The 18,539-nt window shown below is 36.1% G+C and overlaps 1 protein-coding gene across 2 annotated transcripts; it reads right to left on the bottom strand.

Annotated features, from left to right (window-relative positions):
• Nucleotides 1–228: 228 nt before the first annotated feature.
• On the bottom strand, nucleotides 229–15,770 carry fxyd3 (FXYD domain containing ion transport regulator 3). 2 transcript variants are annotated; one of them, XM_052144592.1, is made up of 11 exons: nucleotides 15,743–15,770; nucleotides 15,494–15,568; nucleotides 14,348–14,372; nucleotides 13,059–14,156; nucleotides 5,020–5,070; nucleotides 4,498–4,533; nucleotides 4,369–4,392; nucleotides 4,178–4,252; nucleotides 2,934–2,970; nucleotides 2,796–2,839; nucleotides 229–1,601 (listed from the first exon to the last, which is right to left on the bottom strand). In XM_052144592.1, exons 5-11 carry the CDS (start codon nucleotides 5,051–5,053, stop codon nucleotides 1,582–1,584), a joined length of 270 nt encoding a protein of 89 aa, XP_052000552.1. In that variant the 5' UTR covers nucleotides 5,054–5,070; nucleotides 13,059–14,156; nucleotides 14,348–14,372; nucleotides 15,494–15,568; nucleotides 15,743–15,770; the 3' UTR covers nucleotides 229–1,581. The 2 variants fall into 2 exon arrangements, with proteins under 2 accessions (XP_052000552.1, XP_052000551.1); XM_052144591.1 differs by lacking the exon at nucleotides 15,743–15,770 and having other exon boundaries at nucleotides 15,494–15,635.
• Nucleotides 15,771–18,539: the final 2,769 nt, after the last annotated feature.

Raw genomic sequence — 18,539 nt, 5'->3', positions numbered from 1 at the left:
AAGACATGGATTAAACCACTGGAGCCTTACAAATTACTTTTATGCTGCCTTTAAGTGATTTTTGGTATAGATAGTTTCAAAACTATTCACTTGCATTGTATGGACCTACAGAGCTGAGATATTCTTCTAAAAATCTTTGATTGTGTTCTGCATAAGAAAGAAACTCTTACACATATGGGATTGCATGAGGGTGAGTAAATCAATAATGAAAGAATTTTCATTTTTGGGTTAAATATTCCTTTAAGGATTTACTTAATTAAATGTATGAATATGCAAAATACACTAAATATACAAGAGGATGTTTAGAACAATTGCCAGACATTACAAATGTCAATCAACAGAGGGCGCTGTTGAATAAATGTTCTGCTGTTCAACTGTCTCATCAGTAGGATATGTGTTCACCTACCTTATGCAAACGATTATTCAAACCTGTTTGAAATAATTATATTTTGTCGATTTGCAAAGCATTGTCACTTTCATTGAGGAAAAACAAATGATTTACCAATGGAAAAGTGTGGCATCGCATTTGAATAGGACATGATATCAGTCAGATGGACATAGAAGAACAGACAATATTGTTAGGTACAGCTGTTAAGTTCAGCTGTTAGTTAATTTAGTTTATCTGTGATTGATACTGAAAATTTTCACACACAGGTAAAAAAAACTCTTAATACATCTCTAATGTTTATGATGAACAGGTTGAAATGACAATAAATCAAGCACATGATGATGACAGCATCAGAAATAATCAGGTAGTAGCTTAAATAAGAATGTTTTGTATGAATGGACATCTTAAGGAAACTGGCCTCAGAACAGTTTTTCAGGCACCTTATTTTCATCCTATCTCTGTAAACAGCCTCCAAAGGCTGATTTTCCAGCTTTCAGATGCAGCCCTTATCTTCAGTAGGCCTACATAGAGATGTAAATATTACTTGTTTTTTGTTTTGTTTTGTTTTTGATGGCATAATTAAAAAGAATATATATTTATATATAGACTAAAATTATTCAGCTACAAATCCTAGACAGCAACTTCACTACAGCTTACAGTAATATTTGGTTATAGGTTTCCATATGTGACTGAATTAAGCTACTGCCATTGCCCAAACATTCTCAGAAAAAAAAACGAATATTATTTTTAGCATGTTTTTAATATTTACTTATTTCGGTTTCATGACAAAATTCCATCTAACTGAATTTCATTGAATTGATAAAACTTTAAATATTTATATTTTTTCATTTTTTATTTGACTAGTTAATTCTGTCAGGAAATTGAAATGTGTAAACCGTACAATTATTTTGTGCAAGTACAAGTCAAATTAATACAATTACTGACAGGATAAAAAAACAGCTGTTGATTTTTAACATTTCACTTTGGTAAACGATATAGATAAAATGGCATAAAACAGAAAAACAGGTACATGGTCTCCTCTATGATCTGGAAGAGGCAGTGAAAACACAGAAAGCCTTTGTATCAGGTTACTCATTTTAAAGAGAAATCGTCCCTCAGATAAACCAGCACTTGGGATAAAGGAAGTTGTAGTGGACGTCTCCTCTGATTGGTTCAGGTCAGGTCACATGTTTTTAGCATTCACTGGCCCTTCCTGTCAATACAAAGAATAATTTGAATATAATCTTTAAAGTTGTTATGACATGAAGAATAAAATTTTCCTTGATCTTTTGACATAGCAGAGGTCATTGTACTATAATAACATACTGTAATTAAGAACTTAAAACTTCCTCACAGCAAAAAGTGAATTTGTTGAAACCAAGCTGCCAGAATGAATCGTGCCCTACTGCATTGTGATGTCACACAGTGGTAGACATTTACATCTTACCACCTCCATAACAACACATCAAATCTACTTTACCTTTAATCACTTTTGTTGCCTGCCCAGTAGCGGTGTGCAGTGAGATGGCAAGGAGAGTGGCATATCATAACAGTGGGCGTGTACTGTCAAGTCTTAAAGGAGAACCAGCACCAAAACCGAGCAATTCTGACAGAGGGTCAGAATGAGGGTGCAAAATGATCATGTAGACTGACACACAGAATAAAACCTTTACATAGCACACATTTTCATCCTGTTATCTCCAACCCCACTCTAAGGGATCATGGAGTGTAAATACACCCATGGGACTGTGTGTGACTCATCCTGGAAACTATGTGAGTGGTGTTATGGAGATGGGCCATATGGGCCAGCTGCTGAGCGCAGACCTACTGTTGCCCACTGCATCATAGGGGTACTGGCAAAGCAACAATAAACAGATGGAATTCATGTGCATAAGACACCGGCAACTGAATATGCCGGTTCATAGTTCATTAAATGTGCACTTGATTTGAAGGCATCTATATGCTGGTATACTCCTAAACATATAGGCAAAATATAACAGATTTAAACTGTACAATCTCTCTCTTCCGGGAATAAATTTCTTGAAGACTAATGTGGCACTACACAGATTTTTCTTCAATTAAGCTCTATCTAGAGTGAGAATGTCCCTCCCCCTTTATCACCTGCAAATGACTGGCAGGTAGGAAATCAATTTTCATGCCTATGATGTTAATAATGCCTATTTGATATTTTAAAAAGGATATGGGTCCTTGCGAAATGTCCTGCCCAAATTTCCTTTTTCAGTAAGAAAATACTTCAACACAGGAACGGAAATTTTATTGGGGCTTGAGAGAAACTTGAGAGTTGAGTTCTGATTTGTACCAAGTTAGCAGCTCTGTTTTCATAACAATTAACAGGAAATGGATAGCTCCTGGTTAATGTTTTGTAAATTGGACAGTCATACTGTACCTGTGTCATTGAGCATCTGCTGAGCATTACTTCCTGTTCTTCTCCTGTCAAAAGAGCGATATGGCTAGACATGTTAGACTTAGACACTATATATATATTAATATACATAAAAATAACATGGCATTTTTGAGTTTATACCTCTTGTCCTGGTTGAATTTGCATCTGCAGTGGCCACCTGTAATAAAAAAGACAGGATGGACAACTTAAAATAATATACATTTTTTATTTATAAATGAGATTATTAATAATACATAATTATCCTGCAATAATATATAATTACAGTTATGATAATGTGGGTTTTTTCGTATTTTGCATTATAATAATAGGTGCACTCAGTAATTATTTTAAATATGTTGTAGTGGCTTACACTGACACCTAGTGGCCTGGATGCTACATCATTGAAACAGTAGTTTTCAGTTAATGCCACTGAAGAAAATCACTATGCACAGTAAACCAGGATTAATTTAATCCATGAGTGAAAGTGTCCAATTACAGCAGTTACTGAGATTAAGTGAGTAGTATTCAGCTGCTAACATGGCTGCCACCATGGGTGCCCCTGCCCCATGTAGAATAAAATAGCTTTTATAAGGTTACTGATATGACTAAACTTTTAATCTCACATGAGTGGTCATGATTGTATACATATGTTTCAAAGTTTCTATTCAGTTTTTAGAAGTAAAACTTTTTAAGTTATGGAAAAATAATACTGGGTGGACTTTGAGCTTTAAGGTAAATATAATTTACTTTTGTTATTTTGGTAAAATATGACCTAGACATTATAATCCAAGTTTTAATAATAGTATAAGATAGCGAAACCGTAATAAATAATTATAATTGGCTCATACAAAAATCTACAACTTTTACTCCGATAAAGAAAAATAAAAGAAACCAACGAACAATGTTATTACGAATTTTCTTAACCCAAACCTAAACCTTACCATAAAGTCTAACCCCTTACCCAAACCCTAAACCTATGACTTTAATTTTGTGTACCAGGGAAAAAAGACATTTTTGGTTTGGAACCAGACAAGGGAAGCATATTACAGGTTATTGACAAATATCATAATTTGAATTGCATAAATAAATATGGAATGAGTAACCAAATTTGTTCACTGATGTTATGTGATGCCTGTGTTGTATCAAGTGTATTTTAAATTTAGTTTATTGATTGCTTGGTCTCTATGGGGAAAAAAAGCCGTACTTTAATACAAGCCAAGTTGTGCGATATCTTTTACTAATTATTACGAGTTGTCGTGAGACTATGTTGGATATTCTTGAGCGGTTTTGTGAGATTCACCACGAAAAAGACTTTTGTCCATTTATTCTGTGACTAAGCTTTCGACTTTAGTTTTTTTTGTACAATTGATAAAGTAAGTGCTCACTTAGAAGAATAGTGATGCCAATCAGACACAGAACTGCTGCCAGGATCAGCCCCCCAACCCGAAGTCTGTGATAATCTAATGAGAGAAAGAGAGAAAGATTGATTAGCCATTAAAGACAACATAAAAGACGATCATAACTCAATATTATAATTGAGAATGGGTAGGCGAATTAAAAAGTTAATGTGACTGACCGAAAGAGAAAGGGTCCTCATCTTCTGCAAGAACAAACCAAAAAATCCTTAAAAAACTAAATTTAACATTAAAACAATATTTGATCATAAGAAAAGAAAAAGTATGACTTAAAAAGTAAAATCTCTTACTTGTCTGCTGACCTTCTGCCAACACAAGGGACAAAACTTGTGAGAAACAAAAGAACAGAGATGTTACAGTGTGAAAACTTCAATTTCACATTTATATTGATGTGCTTGGCAGATGCTTTCTTACCAAAGCAAATTACAAAAACAAAACAAAACAGTTAGGTAGCACAAATACATGATTTCTATTATTTGAAGATATTTATAGTCTATAGTAGCAAACCTGCATAAATGTGTAGATTCTCTGAATGGTAAGAGATACAGTACATATGTCAGCAATAATACATGTTTTGTTTATACCCAATGCAAGAGAGTATTTCTCTTCAGGGTGGGTTAAAATTAGACACACACACACACACACACACACACACACACACACACACACACACACACACACACACACACACACACACACACACACACACTCATACACACACACACACACACACACACACACACACGTATGAACGCATGCGCACACACATTCACATTCACACCAGCATCTCATTTAGGTACAAAACTACTCACATGCAAAGAAAACTAGTGCCAAAGTCTTCATCATGGTGGTGTGGTTTTATTCTGAAATACAAAATTTAATTTGTCATGAAAGAATAAAACATACATATAGGGCTGAGTATTGATACAGATTTCCTGATTCGATTCAGATTCACAAGCGCTCGACTCTATTCGATTCTTATCGATTCATATGGTATGTTTCAATTATAATGTCCACTTTGCTTACATATGGAAACAAAACTCTTCCAGCTAATTACATATAATATATTTTGTTACATTTTTATTGTTTAAAGCATAATTAATACTATTTTCAAGTATTTACAATGATTTGTAGAATATGTGCTAAAAATTGGTACTATCTCTTTAAGAGACCAGCTGTTCTGTAAAGAGCATCTATGAATGAGCGCGTATTAACGAGAGAGGACTCAAATGGCTTCTTTACCTCATCTGTGCTATTTGTGATGTTTTGCTGATTTTGATCAACAATTGACTGTAAAGAACAGAAATTATATTAAAAGAGACATTATTCAATGACAAATGGATTGAGTGGATCTTGTCTTTGGACACACATTACATGGATAAGTAAAGTCAAACTTGAACTCTCAATGGACAGTGAAAGAATGCTTCTTCACCACTATACTGCTCAATCATTTGAGAGTGAAATCTGAATATTTACCAGCTAGTGGCTAATCACAGACATTTTTAGTTGCATAGCATGCAATTTGGTCTCATATGCAAGGGATTTACTCACATAGTAGAGCGTTGCGCATATAGTAAAAGATTGATCTTGGGATTTAAGAATCGATATTGGGATTATACATGATTCATTGGTATTTCAAAATGTAACAACTTGCTCCGACTTCTGAAATGAGTTTTCTATTTAGCTGCATTAACCAATCCCATTTACTTTACATCACCTCCCCTTCAACAACCCCCTTTTAATGATCCGGTCTCACTGAAAATCCTGTTTCACCCAGAAATACATACAAATACAGAAGTACAATGGGTTGCAATCTGTGTTTCATGTTGATTTCAATATAAACCAATGATTGATTTGTTAAAACAGGGGAAAATAATGTAAGGATTGGAAAGTATCTAATGTGTACATAGGAGCTAATTGCCACTCCGCTTACAATCCACTCTAAATTATACTCTAAATATAACATGTATCCTCTTAATGCATGAATGATTGTCCTCCACTATCATCTCTTCAATATCAAATGGGGTGAAATCCAATTATCACAACCCTTGCCAATCCATCTGATCATATTAAACATGCTGGAGCAACAAATAGCAGCTGTGAGAACACAAAACAGACTCGTGCGGGATCAAATGTCATCGTCCTGGCACATCTCAGCAACCAAACATTCATATACTAACAACAACAGCTGCTAGGAAACAAACTGTGAGAAGCTAAAAGACAACCTTTGAAGCATCTTCTCAAAAGCCAGAAAGTCTGACATTTTTAAAATGATAGTTGTACAGTTATAATTAAAGATGCACTATTAAAAAATGTTGTAGCACTATTCCAGAGCTTAGCTGGGATTTTTCATGGTGTTTCTGAGACCAGAGGGAATGCTGTTACCATCCCTACAGCACGAGATGATGTAATATAACCACTTCCGACCATGGTGTCAGAGAAGGAAAACAATGGGATCAATAGAGACATGCTGAGTTAAAATAAAACAGCACCCACATGCCCATATACCCAACAACACTTAATGCTATGGCCACTGGGGGCAGTTTATAAAATGTTCATAGACCTTTGCTAAAGAAAAGTCAACCCATTTTTTACGATTGCAATGTGAGATCAGACTGGAATAAAAGCCAACTCATAACTTTGTTTTACGATTTCACCATGTCATACAAATTAATGCAGACTAATGATTAAGACATGTCATATAGATAATATAAGAGAGTTGTTCTAACCCTGCATTATTTTTTTCTGTGAAACACAATATATCTTAGACGCTGGTCTTTCAAAGAGGGGAAGCTCATTTTCGGCCTACATTATAAACTTATTTACCCTATTTTTTGCACTAAATCAATCTTAGGTGTTGATCTGCCCTGCTGTTTAATTCTAATTTTTTCCTCGTAAGGAAGACTTTCAAATGGCTTCGCCAAAATCAGGTCGACAATATTAGCACCGTCTGCCATCATGCGCAGTTTCACCCGTACGACGCTAGCCTAGCCTAGCCTACTGTTTGTATGAATGAATGAATGAATGAATGAACGAACGAACGCTCTAAAACAAAATATATTAAACTTGGTAAAACTGAAACAAGGAATGTGGTGTATAATTGTGTGAAATATATTATGCAAATTGACTAGCAATTTCGCCAAACAAATATAAAGAAATAGGTTGCAGCAGTTTGTCTTTCGACTACACTTGAGAAATCCACGATGGGACTGAGCGCGAAATAGCTTCAGTGACTTCTTATAGTACAGATTCGCTGTCAATCAAAAGGAGATGCAGTCTTTCGACAGATCCTCCAATCATCACGCGGAAGCCCGGAGTCCGGGCCAGCCCACTCCTCATTCACCCCCAGAGACGCTGAGCGTCCGTGGGCGGGACATAATCGCAGCATTTATCCAATGACCGTCTATTTTCGGAGCACTGAAAAAAACCGTTCAGAGCAGCCCCGTTGAAGTCAATGGACGCTCGGCTTCAACAGGGAAATGCACTGACCCTACGGGAATGTATGAGAAGTAAATCGAGTCAGCCGAACTGCTATATGTAATGTAGCTGATTCTGAACGAACTCGTCTTCGAGATGAACGTGTTCTAACGCATTTTTAGTCAATAAATTGTTTACACAATAGTACATATTTGACCATTATTTTTTTGACATTATAGGGGAAGCTGAGCTTCCCTTGCAGTCTTAAAGAAATCCCCACTGTTAGACAGAATGTCCAAACCACCAAAATGGATGGTGATTTATACTGCCAAGCTCCAACTAGGATAAAGAAGTGCCATAACATTATCACCCAAGTAGTCTATATGATGTATACACTCTATTCTCAGTCTAATGGACCCATACAAATAAAGTGCTCGAGTCATACAGTATGGATTACTTCTAAGTCTGCTTTTTGTCCTTTTTGGAGTTTGTCAGTACATCTAATTTTGTGTTTGAGAACACCACAACATTGTGAACAACATAAGGCTAGGTAAAGGATTACAAAACTATCCCTTTAAACTATAGCCTGGCAGTCTGACTTATGATTTGTTTATGTAAATCAAGTCAAATTAGCTTCAGTGTTTAAACGAGATACGCCAGCAGGTGTGCGTGTTTCTTTAAGGTTATTCCTTTCTTTTTAAATGTGAAAGAAAAGGTTAGTATAATTAATCACAGCTCATTTCCACCTTAAAATCTCTTAGTTATTTTGTCTCTCTGCATGCATTCTACCTCCAAAAAAGTAAAACAGCTGTTTGCCAAGCTGCGAGAAGATAATTCTGCCAAGAGTTTGGCAACTATCTCTGTTATCACAATCATTTCAGGGGAGTCTAAGAAACGCTCCTTAAATCTTTGTTACTTTCTAAATGTAACTTATTAAAAAGATCTTAAAGAGAGAAAAGGAGAGAGTATCTAATCTCCACGTGCTTATTTTTAGCTTGGACAATCAGGACATTTTGGCACCCTCCTGCCAGGCAGAATCCTCCAGGGTGTATGGAGATAATAATGACAGTGTTGTGTTCTGGTCTGGTCATATTGGCTTGCCATTGTGCGTGTGAGTCATGGGAAAGAATGAGGAATTGTGTCTTACAGTGTTTGTCACGATCACATCCTCATCTCACATTACAAACTGACATTCCCTCTTTCAATGCAACGTCTTGTTTCTTTCTTTTGAGTTGTTGTAATTCATCATTGTTTGTTCACATAAACAGTATCTTTCATTTTCTAGCAGTGTTTGTCTTGTTGCTCCTTACTTGTTACTCTGTACATCCTTGTTCAGGAAATGAGGGTCTCAAACAACATTTAGCTGCAGGAATATAACTCATTCACTATGTCTGTGCAAGAGAATACCTTACTCCGAATGCAAGTATTGTGGTTTTAGTTAGTGTCTAATTCTTTCAAAGTTAAGATACTTTCTCCTATCCAGCTAAAAGGAATAGTACACCCAAAAATTATGAACCATTTACTCAGCCTCATGCTGTTTTAAACCTGTATTACTCTCTTCCATGGAACAAATCTAAATACAAAACAATCTACAAATCAATTAGAGATGTCCAGACATCAATACTGGTAATGGAATCTGGTCCGATACTGTACTAATGTAGTCTTGAAAATGATCAAATACCAAAAAACAACAGCATCTGATGTACAAATCTCATTGCGTAAACATTCAGTATTGTGATTAATGAAGAGCAAAAGCTGCAATTTGATGAAATTTGTCAAATATAATTAAAATTACACTGGGTCACATAGCCACCTACTCTTCTGGAGGCGTGTAGCTGTAGTCACAAACCGGCTTCACTTGGTATCCCGCCAAAATAAAAAAAACACTTATCTTAACAACAGCTTAACAACGCCATAGCAACCACACACAGCCTGCTAGCATTGTGACGGTGAGTTCAGCAGGGTACAGAATTGGCTTGATGTGAGTTTAATTGGCAAAGCAAAATGAGTAAAAAGAGACTTGGTGTCGTCATTTCAAGTCTACAATTCTCTCTTCTAATTGCAGCTTTCCAATCTAGGTTGTGTCCTCTGCTGGTTTCTTAACCAAATTCAAAATCTGAATGAAGCTATTTACAGCGTTGCACATGCACTGAGGCCAAATTTTGTCGCCAAAAGCAGAAAGGCTTTAAACGCATTTTAGCCAAGTTTTAATCCAAAATTTCTGTGAGATAAACTAACTAGGCCATGAGGTTCAAAGCCCCTGTGCATCTGTTTCAAAAAGTAAATATCCCTAGTGTGATCTCCATTATTCACTTTCTGTACACTGGGTCCGGGATACCTCCCTGAAATGACTTTTTGCAGGTTGGGATGCCTGGTTTGTGTCATCTCGGCGTGTATGCAGCTTCATTCAAAATCAATAGTTTTCAGTTCCAGATGCCATTGTATAAATTCACTATTCACAGTCAGCCATGATTAATTTAATCCATGAGTGAAAGTGTCCAATATCAAGGCGGTTACCAGGGCTGGACTGGGAAGAGAAATCGACCTGGGATTTTACATAGCAACTGGCCCAAAAGTTGAGCAAGGTGAGGGGGTGTTCGCTGTCCTTTTCTGCATATCGCGGCGCCGTTTTGTGGTCCGTTCTGCATAACGCGGCGGCTCATTTTAGCTTATCGCGACCCATTCGACCCGCTTTGTGGCCGACCCACCGGCCCGCTCGGTTCTCCCGATGGCCAGTCCGCCCCTGATTGGCCACAAAATGCGTCGGCCCACCGGTAAAATGTCCGGTATGCCAGATTACCAGTCCAGCCCTAGCGGTTACTGAGAGTGAGGATTGTTCGACTGGTCATGTGATCATAACAACCCCCATGAGGGGACCCTCTCCATGTAAGTTACTAAACTGACTACAGTCTTCATTTCGTGTGAGTATTCCTGATTTGAAACATAACTTTCAAAATGACAATTAATTTCTTTAGGAGTAAAAGTTTTTTAATGAGCAAAAAATTACTGTGTGCAGCTTTAACCATAGACTCTCACATTGACATTTAAAAATATATATATTTATATAGTGCTTTATTCGTATTTGATACATATTCCAAATTAAATGATATGCTAATCTGAGAATATATGTGTGTACCTATTAGAAGGACTACTCTAATAATAAAGAAAGGTCTACTATGCAGGTCTACTAAGTATATGAGTTGTCTGTGCAGTTCATACACTGTAAAGTCACATTTGATCTCAACTTCTTTTCCAAATACCCCCAGCCCATATAAGAGAACCTGACACAAACACATGGTACACAAAGGATGCACAATATATAGACAGGAATTCAGACTGCAGCTATATTAGGAACATAATTCCAACCCAAGAGGAGGCCATGGACTTTGAAGTATTGTATGAATACACATTCCAGAGCAAACACACTCACAGATGCCCTTTACAAATACAGAAGACATTTGGTAACACTTTAAAATAAGGTTCCATTTGATACCATTAGTTAATGCATTGTGAACTAACAATGAAAAATATGTATTTTACAGCATTTATTAATCTTTGTTAATGTTAGTAAATAACAATGCAATTGCCATGTTAGTTCATGTTAGTTCGTAGTACATTTACTAATGTAAACATATGCAACTTTTTATTTTTAATGTATTACTATATGATAAAATTTACATTAACCAAGATTAATAAAATGCTGTTCATTGTTAGTGATGTTAACTAATTTTAACAAATGGTACAGTATCTTATTGTAAAGTCTTACCAGACATCAAATAATTCCAATAAACTCCTAAATATATTATTGTTTATGTGCTTATTCAAACATTAATGCTTGTTTTTTAAAGTCAACAGGAAATTAAAACTCACACTTTTTACTTTCTTAATGCACATTCCAGGTATTAGTGTGCATGATTTATTGGTGCATGTTGTTCAAAATGTTTGACACATAAAAAAGAAAATTGTCTTACAATTCTCAATTGTAATCTTTAAAATAATAATAATAATAATAATAATAATAACTTGCTCTGCCTCTAAAGCTACTTTCCTTGGCATCACAAATCCCTTTTTACAATTTAATCCCTCCACACAACCACCCGGCTCCAGTGGCGGATTTAGGCATGGGCGACATCCGTCAACAACTTTGGGGGCATGTTGAATTGGGCTTCGCCCAGGGCGCCAAACAAGCTAGAACCGTTACTGCCTGGCTCCATTTAGTCTGCCTCTTACAGTCCAATCAATTTCTGATAGATAAAATCAAGTCCCATCCTAAAAAATATATTCCCACAAATATCTTGTTTGACAAGTAAATATGTCAGACTATAGAAGTAAAATGGTTTGCGAGCAGTGTTTCTCTTCATTGTGACTTTTTTTTTATTTGAGCTGCCTATGTCCTAAAATAATACATAGGAGAAACCTTTATTATTCTGTTATATTTAGATACTGTTATACACTATTTCTTTCATGTAAGTGTATAGAGCTGAGCAACAAGCTATGTGCTTTTCATGCACTCAAAGTGCTGCAGGAAGCGTTCTGTTGACATGAGTCACTTTTTCAAAAACCACAATCCACCCTTTCCACTGGTTAAGGCAGTGCTGGCTTTGTGCTCCTTTCTAACGTTTGTTTCCCATGAGCAGACTATGTAAGAACCCAGGAATAAGTCCCTGCCTATGATTATAGAGAGTAACAAATACACTTTTGAGTAGACCATTTGCAGTTTGCTAACTCTGGCCATGTGCATGCGATTAGAAATGTGCTTCATTTTCCTCTTTTATCCTGGAAAATGGCAAAGACTGGAATGCTGGACTGTGAATGACTTAAGAGAAAGGGCCTAAAGAGGGTATAAAGTGCATCTGGACTTGGTTTCAAAACACATGGCCACCATATCTGTTATTCATATGTTCACAAATATACATACATTTGCTGAGATCTACTTACTAAAAAATAATGATAGTCTTTGCAGGATTTGTCATACCAAACACAACTGGATTTTTCCGAATGAAATGTAAAGGCCAGTTTGTACAGTATTCATGCATCAAATGTTAGGTGCAGTGATGCAGGACACAGAAAGTGAAACTGCATGTCTTTACAGTTGCTAAATCACTGGAGGAAAACCAACACATACCTGCTCTGATAATAGCACATTATTTATGTATGTTTTTCATAAGCTTTTCTATACGTAAATGCTTAAAATTTGCACTTATTAGTTACTAGTTTTCTTTTGGACATTTTTAAAGTAGAAAAGTCAGACTTTTATATGCCAGATAGACTAATTTCTGGAACATATGTCAGAGGATTCATAGTTTCCACATGAAAAATGCTTAATTATCTTATTTTAAGACATAATGAACGAGACTACTCATCATCAGCCATAACATATAACTTCAGTTTCAGTAAATGAACATTGAAATGGTATCAAGCATTTATTACTCACCTTTATTAATGAGAAAGAAACTGAATGGTCGAGTTTTAAAATGTGTTTGTAAAGGAACAACCCTTAACATATGTAGACAAAAGATCTGATCTATAGAGACTGAAAGCAATACCCTGTACTATCCGCTCAACAGGTTGGCTCAGTCCAGAGTGGGTTGAGTTTTGAATGAAGGAGCTTTTTTTTCTGGAAGAGGAACTCTGATAGATTCTTGTTTGTCGTTTACGCTTACTCTGAATTTGGTCGTCCAGTGGGTTGGACCTTTTATCCAAAAAGACTTATACGGTATAATACAGCAGTGAGAAATAGATTAACATAAATATAAAAATGAAACGCTATAACAGGAAAGTTTTATAACACTTTCCTCCCTATGCTTTAATAAGGAAATTCAGCATATGATTCTATGTATGCTTAAAGTTATCAAGACCACCTTTTGAAGCAAGCGTTTGAAAAGGTTAGTTTTTCAAAAGGGGCACCAGTGTTCACATCAAAATAACCTGGGGCATATAAATGACTCCAAAATTTTAAATTACGGGAGCATAACTGAGAACCTTTATTAACCACAACTTTATCCACTTGAATAGAGAACTTTGAATTTATAGAATGATATGCAGCAGTTCAATTTTGATAGGGGCTGTGATACAAATTAATGTATAAATTAAATAGTTGACAATTGTTGAAACAGAATTGAAAACCCTGTTGAAAAGACCAGCATTGCTGGTCAACATTATATGTTATGTTTTGCATGCCGGTGTCTCCATTAGGCTTTTCAACCAGCTTAACCCGCAAGACTTCTTTGGGGAATCAGCTTCACCAGAAAGAACATGCTGGTCAACCAACTTTAGCTGTTTAGTTTTGCTAGTGAAAAGCATGGCTAAGCTTGTCTACCAGCTAGACCAGCATTAAACCAGAACAAACCAGCTAGTCTTTTCAGTAGGGAACTTACATACAATAGAGTACAGTTAATAAGTGGAGCTAGTTAACAATCTACAGTTTCTAGTTAGAAAAAGAAAATGAAAAAAACATTTTAAAAACTTTTCTTGTTTAAAAACTTTCAAACATTCCCTTGATCCTTAGATTTTGCTTGCGTCTTCATCATCCCTGTTTCAAAGAGACAAGGTACATTTAAAATAATTTCTTTACTGAGATATCATGAGTTTTGAGGGGCTTCTTGTACTTCTTATGAGCAATACATTTAAAAGTGAAGCTTAAAAACAAATTTGACTGAGTCTGTATGTACAGAAATAAATCACAGAATTTAGGTAAAGATGATGTGAGAACAGGTGACCTACTTTCTTTTTGGTTTGCACTGCCCCCCTGTGAAGAGAGCAATCTGTTATTCTTTCTGTGAGTATACAGAAATCATAATGAGTCATTGAGTAGCAAATGTGGGTAGTTGACGTGACATCGTGTTTTCACTGTATGCATCAAATACATCAAGGGAACTGGAGGTCAAATGCTAATTGTTAGCTTTAAGTTACAACATAATACTTTGTGCTCCAGTTACATCCATTCAAACGCATCCAAACACTGGAGATCAGAAACGTAAGCTTGTGTGAATTTATTTTTAATTCCACTGCAGACGAAAGGTCAAGGTTGGTGAATTCTGACCTGTGAATCAGGATGGCGAGAAGACATGTGAAGAATAGAAGATCTAAACTTTACACACTGACCTCTTGGCTCAATACAAAGAACACATATTTCAAAGCTGTGTGTTTCTACGGTATATTTTAAAATTGTTATATTATTTGATGCTTGCAATTTCTTATTTATTAAAACCAGAAGCTTTCATGCATAACATCATGTCCTGCCTGTTACGGGATCCAAAATAATTAAGCTTAGTGTGACCGCAGTTTTAAAGCTATAAAATTGCTGTTTAAGCTGTTCTGCGATGTATCATTCTTAACTCTATCCAAAACTACTAAACAGCATTTTAAAGGTTTATAAAAGTTCTTTGACCTCATATTATTTGAGAGAATACATTTATGTATTCAACTTGTAAAGTTGTAATTACAAGTGGTGTCAAACTTTAAACAAATGATGACCAATTACAGCATTTTCCCCCATGCAAATATGAACATTTAACCTAAAATCTAGATGTTGAAAAAAGAAAATTTGTTCATGTTGGGTTGCCAAATTTTCACCACATAAATACATGATGTGTCCAGTATTTTGTGCACTTCAATACAGGATGTTTTGCTGTCAGACCTGGGGGAGAGTATTTCGTGGCTTCAGTACAGGGCACAATGCCTTCAATACGGGAAGTTTCACTGCATTTTGTTGTCCGTTTATTTCGCCGCTGAAACATGTGGCAAAATTCGGGACAATTCGGCCAAATTATGGGACGTCGCAGCTAATACGGACAGTTGGCTACCCTAAGTTCATACCTATGTCCATTCGTCAACTGCCCATGGGTAAAAATGTGTATTGATACTTACAACATAGAACTCCAACCCCTCCTGCTACGAGAAAGGCTGTGAAGACCAATCCTGCAATCCTCAGCCCGTCATAGTCTAAAAAAAGCAACAGTCAGCTGCCAGTCAGCTGTCAATTTCAAACTTACAGCATGTGAATGTCTCAAAAGATAAAGGGTTTAATTCCCAGGGAACACAAACAATGATACAATCTGAATGAATCTTGAATAAAATTCATAAATGCATGTAAATGTAAATTAAATAATTACTTACTGTAAACAAATGGGTCTGAAAAGACAAGAGATAGGAGAAAAGTAAGATTGCTGGTTGAAAGAAATCCTAAATTTGTGTTTTTAGTCTGAATTTTTATGTTAGATGCTCAAAAGTGAATTAATGACACTGTCTTACTTGCTTCAGCTTGACTGAAGAGTGTCAAGAAGACTGGAGAGGAAATTGAAAGATTATTTAAAAAAAGAAATCATATAAAACACACACACAAGGAATGAAACAACATCTGGGGAACTTAGGACTTGGAAAAATTTAATGAAACAGGGTTATGTGCTTAAATACTGTAATCTCAGAATTTAATGTGTGAAAAAATAAGCACGAAACACTGAAATATGATTTTATAAATAATTTCACGAGTTTTAGGCACCCCTGTCTGCCTTCCATCAAACAAACAGATAGTCCCACCCCCAACTCACGGCATTGGTTGAGTAAATGTTAATGTCTCTTTTGAGATTGGTCACTAAAAACAAGTGCCACAGAGACACAGGTTGTACGGATTTCATGAAAATTAACCTATGAATTGCTTAATTTGGCTGTCTCTGCATATTAAGCTGGGATAGGAGAACGTATTTTGACACTGAAAAAGTTACATACTTCAGCTTTAAGGTAAACAGATTTGGCATGCTGTCCATAACAGAGGGACCCGAGCATGTGACTGGGCTTGAGCTATGAGATCCACCTTGACCATCTGACTAAAGCAAGAAATAGAAAAACTAATATTTGGTACTGTATAGGCAGGGGTGACAAAACCTTTTTAATCTAAAATCTCCTTTTTCTTTAACTACTTCATTACGATCTAAAATGTAAAAAAATTGTTGAATAAAATGTGTAGAAAATGGACGCTTTAATATTTTGGCCAAACCATCTTGCGATCAACTGATAAGGATAACATGATCAATTGTTAGAATGTGATCTGCTGGTTTGGCACAGCTGGTATAGGCATTCTTAAATATAAAAGAGGAGATATGGAAGTGTAGGGATGCCAGAAATATCGTCATCAGAGTGTAGGAAGCAACTTCTTATTTATGTCCTTGGGATATGATTGGCAGGACTAGATGAACAAGCTCCTCCCGAACTTACGTTTGGAACTTTATAACAATACATAATATTAAGTGCATAATGTTATAGGAACTTGTTAGAAACAAATGATTAATTGTGAATCATAATTTATGAAAAGTGATATTTTTTCTTCTTTGAAATGTGTAAGGCCTAAGATCTATGGAGACAGACAGTCGTTTGAATGTGACCTTCAGGCACAAGGTCACAGTGTACACTTTTGAGTGACCTTTAGCTGTGTACATAGTGCACAAACAGATTTACCTGTGAGGAGAACTAGTGCTGTGAGTTGGCTCATTTTTATTGACCCCTCCTGTTTAAGGACACAGACAAGAAACAAAGCTGAGTCATTATCTTCTTTTATCTGAAACAAAGATAAAATATATTGAACAGACTCATTTTTAGAGGATTCTTAAAAATGCTTTTCTATGTTTTACAATCAATGCAATAAGTCTACTTGCAGCAAATATCATTAGATAAAATATGTTTCCATCCCACGTGCCAATTAGTCGTAAGACGCTGGCTTGCGAGACGAGGAATGTTTGTTAAGAAACTCCAGCTGAACATACAGCTGAGAGAAAACAGTGCTCGTGTTTTGAATGTAAACACAGAAACTGCAGGTCAACGCAGTCGGGATGGAGCAAGTTCCAGGACACTGCTGGAGTACCCTTGAACGCCTGGGGGTGTTTTGGAAAGTTTGCCCTCCCACCTCCCTTGATTATGGAATCAACAGTGCTTTGGATCTGTAGCTCAAAGATTTCTTGATCTTACTGTTACCCACCTTACTGTCTGCAAACATCAATTTTACCGCCAAAGTTCATCTTGTGAAGTATTTAGACTGTAACACAACTTTCAATTAAGCAAATCTAGAGTCAATGTTGCTCTGTCGGCCAGCTGTGCCACTCAAACAAACAGAGCAGTATTTCTTATAGTGTCAAAGAGACACAGTGTTTACAATTTTCAAGGAAATTATCCTACAAATGGCTTACATATTGTTGTCTCTGCATATTAAGCTAGGATAGGAGAAAGTATTTTAACATTGAACATCTTCACTATTTCAGATTGAAATTGCCAATAGGCTTTTTCACAGCTATGAATCATGCTTTGTTACTTGGTCGTCGGTTGAAGGAGGTTTCTGCGAGGGAAGATGCCAATTTAAAGGGTACATGATTGGACAAACATCTGTGCAGTCATCAATATTTTGGAGTACATTAGCATGTAGCTAATCAAAGCTAACTGACATGGACTTAAGCCACACGACGGCAATTTTATGTTACGAGGTATTAAAGCTTTGGGCTTGATCTACCTGCAATCCAGTCTGGAAGGTGATTATACATTGACTTATTATATTATTTTTGTAGTGAAATCACATAGTTGTATAAAACCAAAATGGAGCACCTTGTCTAGATATCTAAGAAGGCAGGTGTGGGGTCACCTTCACCTATCGGACTGATTTTGACACAGATGTCATCATCTAATTGCCATTCATTTTAGTTTAATTAATAATTCAGACCTTAACATTAATTATTTAAACACAAAACACAGTAAATTAAACATCAGTGAAGATGTTTTTCTGGAGATCCCATATGTCAAGCAGGCAAGTCAATTTATCAGTCAATATATTTGTTCTTCACCACATCAAATACATTCAGCCCAATTCGATGTGTAAAATTACAATTGACTTACCTTAGCAGAGGAACAGGTGGCTCTCCAACAGTAGATGTTG

Source organism: Xyrauchen texanus, chromosome 15, assembly GCF_025860055.1.
Source record: "Xyrauchen texanus isolate HMW12.3.18 chromosome 15, RBS_HiC_50CHRs, whole genome shotgun sequence".
Classification (NCBI taxonomy): domain Eukaryota; kingdom Metazoa; phylum Chordata; class Actinopteri; order Cypriniformes; family Catostomidae; genus Xyrauchen; species Xyrauchen texanus.
This window is presented reverse-complemented; position numbering and strand designations above follow the sequence as displayed.

Bases quoted from the DNA above. Each gene is read 5' to 3' on its own strand.
- fxyd3 (XM_052144592.1), bottom strand. From the start codon at position 5,053: ATGATGAAGACTTTGGCACTAGTTTTCTTTGCAT. The intron at 4,534-5,019 runs GTGAGTAGTTTT...GTTTCTCACAAG, and splicing joins GGCACTAGTTTTCTTTGCAT to TTTTGTCCCTTGTGTTGGCA. The intron at 2,840-2,933 runs GTATAAACTCAA...CTCTTTTGACAG, and splicing joins AAATTCAACCAGGACAAGAG to GAGAAGAACAGGAAGTAATG.